The sequence below is a fragment of the Meleagris gallopavo genome, chromosome 20 (assembly GCF_000146605.3).
Source record: "Meleagris gallopavo isolate NT-WF06-2002-E0010 breed Aviagen turkey brand Nicholas breeding stock chromosome 20, Turkey_5.1, whole genome shotgun sequence".
NCBI classification, from domain to species: Eukaryota; Metazoa; Chordata; class Aves; order Galliformes; family Phasianidae; genus Meleagris; species Meleagris gallopavo.
The window spans coordinates 1,993,690-1,999,628 of record NC_015030.2 but is presented as its reverse complement, the minus strand read 5'-3'; the positions used below and the strand labels follow the sequence as shown (position 1 = coordinate 1,999,628).

Below are 5,939 nucleotides of genomic sequence, written 5' to 3'. Positions count from 1 at the left end.
AAAAAAAAAAAAGAGAGAGAAGAAGAATTAAACAAACACCCAAAGCTCTGACCGTGTATTTCCCAGCCTGGTGTGAAGGTAACAAAATGTGAGCATCGGCCAACTTTTAGTTTTTGGAAACAAATCTTTCCAAAAGAGCTCAAACCTTTGACCTGCCCGGCTCCGCGCTGACAGCATGGAGAGAGTGAGTGGGAAGGAACCGGGAGGAGCTCTCAGGACACCCCATGCTGACCCACGGTGTGGGGAGAGCTGTTGGGGATGGCTGTGTGCTGCCTCTGTCTGTGGGGTGGAGGGAGTGAAGCTGAGGGGCAAGTTGGCACTGCCACAGCTGTGATGAATTCCATATGCAGCCTCATTGCATCCCACATGGAGACCCAGAGCATCCTATGCTCAGCCCCATTGCATCCATATGCAGCCCCAGTCCATCCCATACTCAACCCCACTGCAGCCCATAAGCATCCCCTCTGCATCCCATGCTCAGCCCCCACTGCATCTCATGCTCAGCCCTATTGCATCCCACGTGCAGACCAACAGCATCCCATGTCAGCCCCACTGCATCCTGTGCTCATCCCCACTGTATCCCACACTCAGCCCCACTGCATCCCGCATGGAGATCCACTGCATTCCGTTTGCAGCCCCACTCTATCTCATATGCAGCCCCACAGAATCCCATGCTCAACCCCCCAGCTCCCCATGCTCAGCCCCACTGCGTCCCGCACACAGAGGATATAGGGCAGAGCCTTTGGGACCGCAGTGATGACACTCTGGAAATGGAAAGCACTGCATCCTCCCCCGCTGGAGCAAAATGTTCATATGGGATTTTTTTTTTTTTTCCCTTTTATTTATTTATTTTTTTAAAAACGTATTTGGCAAAGGCACTGAGCTTTGCCTCTCTGGCCGCCAGTTTCCTACTGCCTCAATATCAGGGATTTACAGCCCTTAATCCTGGTGGGGCACGGGGCCATCCAGCCCCACACCTCTGCTGGGGCTCTCCCTGCAGTGCCGCAGTGGGGCAGTGGGCACAGCACTATAGGACCCCACTGCCTCCTCCCCCCGCCCGCCCCATCACTGCTGTACTGCAAATATTTGCACTGAACCCATCTTGTGGGAAAGAGCCCAATTTATCAAAAGAAAAAACCACCGCAACAGTACCCAAAGCAGAGAGATAGGGGAAGTGAATCGGGGACAACATCCCCTTTCAGCCTGTGAATGGGGCGGCCAGCTCAAAGGCCCCATTGAGGAGTGTGGGGTGATAGCAGCCAGTGGAGCCCGCGGGAGCAGGAGCTCCGTTCAGCTAATTAGGGCCTTTTAGGACATTCAGTGTAGCCGTGCCATGGAAAGATGAGGAAAAGAGTCTCCTAATTGGCATCCCACTGCGGTGTCACTCAGAGGGGCTGCATTATCCCCCGTGCAACTTTTCAGCCCTTTCTTCGCTCCCAGCTCTGCGGGAAGTTCAAGCTCTCCCAGCACTGAGCCGCCCCATTGCCAGTCCCACAGCGTTGCTCTTCCCCTATCCCAAAGCATTGCTGTCCCAGAGCAGTGCTGATCCCAAAGCATTCCTCATCCCAAAGCACTGCAGTGTTGCTTATCCCAAAGTACTGCTTACTCTGCAGCATCGCTTATCCCTTGGCATTGCCTACCCCACAGCAGCACTCATTCCACAGCATCATCTACCCTGCAGCATTGCCTATCCCATCCCACAGCATCACTTATCCCACAGCCTCTCTTATTCCTCAGTATCACTTCTCCCGTAGCATCTCTTCTCCCATAGCTTCTCTTATCCTATAACATCACTTATCCCACAGCGTCTCTTATCCCATAACATCTCTTATTCCATAATATCTTATATCACAGAGCATCACTTCTCCCACAGCATCACTTCTCCCATAGCATCTCATATCCCATAGCATCTCATATCCCAAATCATCTCTTATCCCATTGCATCTCTTATCCCATAGCATCTCTTATCCCACAACATCACTTATTCCATGTCATCTCTTAACCCATAGCATCTCTTATGCCATAATATCTCTTATTCCATAACATCTTATATCCCACAGCATCACTTACCCGTAACATCTCTTGTCCCATAACATCTGTTATCCCATAACACCTCATCCCACAGCACTGCCTGCCCTGCAGCACTGTCTGCCCCTCACCCTACAGCACAGCACTGCTGGGTTTGGGGTGGCTGCACTCACCATAGTCCTTCTTGCAGTACTTCTTCATGTTAATCTTCAGCTTCCCCTTGGAGGCTTTGCAATACGAGTCACAGTCTGTGGGGCAGAGGGGGGGGGGAGGGGAAGGAAAACACCATTAATGATCCAGAACATGAGGAGAAGCTGCGGGGGGATGTACCCAGACACCCCTCTGGGGTCGAGGGCTGTCAGCAGTTCTGTCTCTCCTAGGGCACAGAGACCCCTCCCACAGTGCCCCCACAGCCCTGTTCTCACCCCACAGAGCCCCATTATCACCCTGACCCCGTGGGGTCAGCCCAGCAGTGGGGTTGGGGAGGAAACTGGTGGTCCATGGAGGTGAGCAGAGTCGGAGGTGGGAGCTGCAAAGCTGTATTCCACTCGGTTTTGTAAATACACTTCATTTTTGGTTGCAGAGCTGGAGCTGAGAGTGTGAGGCTGAACGCTGCAGGGAAGCACAGTGCAGGGCTGAACCCTACAACAATGGGGCTGGATGGATGTGGGATGGATGTAGGATGTATATGGAATGGATATAGGATGGATGCAGGATGGATGTGGGATGGATGTAAGTTGGATATGGGTTGGATGTAGGATGGATGTGGGATGGATGTGGGATGGATGTAGGTTGGATATGGGTTGGATGTAGGATGGATGTGGGATGGATGTGGGATGGATGTGGGATGGATGTAGGCTGGATATGGGATGGAAGTAGGATAGATATAGGTTGAATACGGGATGGATGCGGGATGAATGTAGGTTGGATATGGGATGGATGTAGATTGGATGTGGGATGGATATTGAATGTCTGCAGGTTGGAAATGGGATGGTTGTGGGATGCAGGCAATGGGCTCGGGGCTGCAAATTGCAGTGCTCGCAGTTTCTAAAGGGTAACTAATACTCCACCAAAGCCACATGTCAGGAACGGAAATGAATGGCCCTCAATCCTGACATGACAGAGCAATTACAGCCTCATTTCTTGGCTGGGGTGTGTAACTCAAACTGCAGGTTTGAGGCTTCGAACCCCCATGGGATTTGCGTTTCTAATCCTGATTTATACAGCTGAATTCCCATTGATTTCCCCCAGGTTGGGCCCTAAATGCCGCTGTGGGCTGACAGCCAGCGTGGGGGTGCCAAAGCTCACAGAGCACCCCCTGCACCACACCCAGCCCCACAGCCCCAGGCAGGATCCTCACCCCATAGCCTCCTCCCAAAGCGCCGTGCCTGGGATGCCCCAGAACCTCCTTATGGCTGTGCCATGGGGCCATCCGCCCCACGCAAGGGGCAGCAGGACGCGCTGCCATGCAGGAGAACTGCCCGAACCTCTCCCTTGGAACAAGGAGTGCGAACAAGCCCGCGGAAACCTCCTTTATTCTGGCTGAGCAAGATTGATTGGAAAACAAATTGGCGCAAATAAAGCATGTAATTAGATTAAAGCCTCTCGCCCGCAGCGCTGGGATGGAAAGCAGGGACGGGCGCTCGGCAGCTTTGGCCGCCCTGTAACATCCCAACCTGACAACGGCTCCCCAGCCGAGCGGTGCTGTGTGGGACAGTGTCACCACGTCACCATGTCACCATGTCACCATGCCATCATGTCACCGTGTCACTGTCACCAGGAGGGACAGAGTGGGCTCCCCGCTCCAAGGCAGAGTTGCAATGGGGAACCAGTGCTGTGCTTCAACAAGGGGACACAGCCAGGAACACCTCGGGAATGGGAAGAGGAACTGTTCATTTCACTTCAGAATAATAATAATAATAATAGTAATAATAACAGTAGTAATAATAAGAAATTGATCTGACACTGGACCTGCAGCTCCCACCCTGGAGCTGGTGGACACCCCCTCCTCATTCAGAGTGCTGCAGACCCAGAAGGAACCACACCGATCCCATCACCTGGTTCCATTTAAACCCTCCTGCTGAAATCATCCACCTCCGGTAATCAGTCCCACTCCGATTTGGGTTAGGGCAGATCAGACAGCAATGACTGGCAGCTCTGTAAGCCTTTTTCTCCCATTAGGAAGAAGCAGAACCAGGCAGGGCCCCCAGAAGTTCAATGCTTCCACCCCTGCTCTGGCTCCGTGCTCGGTTAGGGGGGTCGGGTTGGTCCCCTCGCTGGGATGTGGGGCAGCAGAGGGTCCCTCTGGGGAACAATAGGCATGGAGGGGACCACTGTACTGCTGGTGCAGGGACATAGGAGGGAATGGGAGGTACCAATGGGGCAGCCCTGTGTGACCAGCATCCCACCCCATGGCCTCACAGAGCTGTTACACTGGGGCACAGCTGTGGCCGCATTGCTTGACACAGGGAGCACACAGATCTAGACAAATAGAGGCAATGCTCAATAGAGGCAATAAGCAGCACTTGGGTTTTCCTCTAATGGGGGACTGTTGGTTCTCCAGTCCTCTGACTCGAGAAAACTCAGCTACAACCACCAAACAACCACTAAACACCCCATGTAAAGCTTTCCTACTTGGGATAACCCCTGAGCACTGCCAGCTCGGCCACATCACCCCATGTGCTCCCATAAGTCCTGCCTGGATTAGAAAACTCAGACGCTGGGGGCACAGAAGTTATCCACGTCTCTTAAGTCGGTGCAGTAATTCGGTGCACTTTTCACGTCAAGGAAAGAGAAGGTGTCTGTTGTCGTGGCACTGAGGAGCTGGGGAGGGGGACACGTACCTGCGGGCTCCTCCGTGCTGCTGGCGGCTGTGGGGGGCGGCGCAGCGGGGATCTCTGCAGGACAAGAGGGGACAGAGGAGGCAGGGTTAGGCCCGGTGCTGAGCAGCTGTGCCCTCCCCACCCCCCAGCGTCGCTCCTGACAGCTTTTGAGCATTTGGGACGTGGCACTTTTGGAGCATCCCTAAGATCGCTGCTGGGGGCGGTGGTGGAGGGGAGGTGAGCTCATGGCTGTGCTGAAATGCTGCGTCTGCCTTTGTTTAGCGCTTTGTGTCCCCAGGGGGTGACGCAAGGGGAATTTACCCTCTGGTTCACCACAGCCTCGGGCTCTGGGGGAGGACAGCCCTTTGCTCACAGTGTCTGCGGGGCATAGCGCGGCACTGAGGGAGACCAGCATTCGGCCTGGGCTCTTGCCACCCCGCTGCGGCACAGGGAGGGATGAGTGTCCAAAAACCACCCCAGAATATGAAGAAAGGGTGTCTGCCCCATAACTTGGCGGTGAGATCCGACGCAGGCTTTTGGCCAATGCACCCTACGGCACGAGCTGCAGCTGCCCAGCCCTGGCTGCCGGCACATCGGGGCGAGCAGCAGCCAGGTGTGCTCGGGGTCCCCTCGGTGCACCTACTTATGCAGGGCGCGATGGGCGAGCGGCTCTGCTGGTAGCCCTTGGCGCAGCGGTTGCAGGTGATGCCGGTGACGCCGTCCTTGCAGGGGCACTGCCCCGTGGTCTGGTTGCAGGTTTGGCCAGCGGCGCCCACGGGATGGCAATCGCACTCTGGGGGGGGAACACAAGAGGAGGTGAGGGGGTCGTTAGCAAAAATGCACACGGGGGGGGTTAGCAGGGCTGCACAGGCAGCAGGGTGGTGGTAGAGCGCGCGAGCAGAGCAGCAGCACAGCAGTTAATGCAAAAATGAGCAAATGAGGGCAGGGTTACACAAGGAGAGGGAAAGGGCACGGGGAGCCCAGCAACCAGCCAGGGCTTCCGGGAGTGCGGCTGTGGGGCTGGGAGGGACCATGGGGGTGCGGGTGGAAAGGGACAAAAAAATAAGGAAAAGAAAGGTACAAGGAAGG

General features: G+C 54.9%; 1 protein-coding gene across 1 annotated transcript in view; it reads right to left on the bottom strand.

Moving 5' to 3' along the window:
• NTN1 (netrin 1) overlaps positions 1-5,939 on the bottom strand; it is a gene marked incomplete at its 5' end in the record, with an annotated part of 49,609 nt that overhangs the window by 2,934 nt on the left and 40,736 nt on the right. Inside the window, 3 exons of the mRNA XM_010721234.2 lie at positions 2,202-2,276; positions 4,872-4,925; positions 5,494-5,643. Of these exons, the coding sequence (XP_010719536.2) occupies positions 2,202-2,276; positions 4,872-4,925; positions 5,494-5,643 (279 nt within the window). The remainder of the gene's footprint in view (positions 1-2,201; positions 2,277-4,871; positions 4,926-5,493; positions 5,644-5,939) is intronic.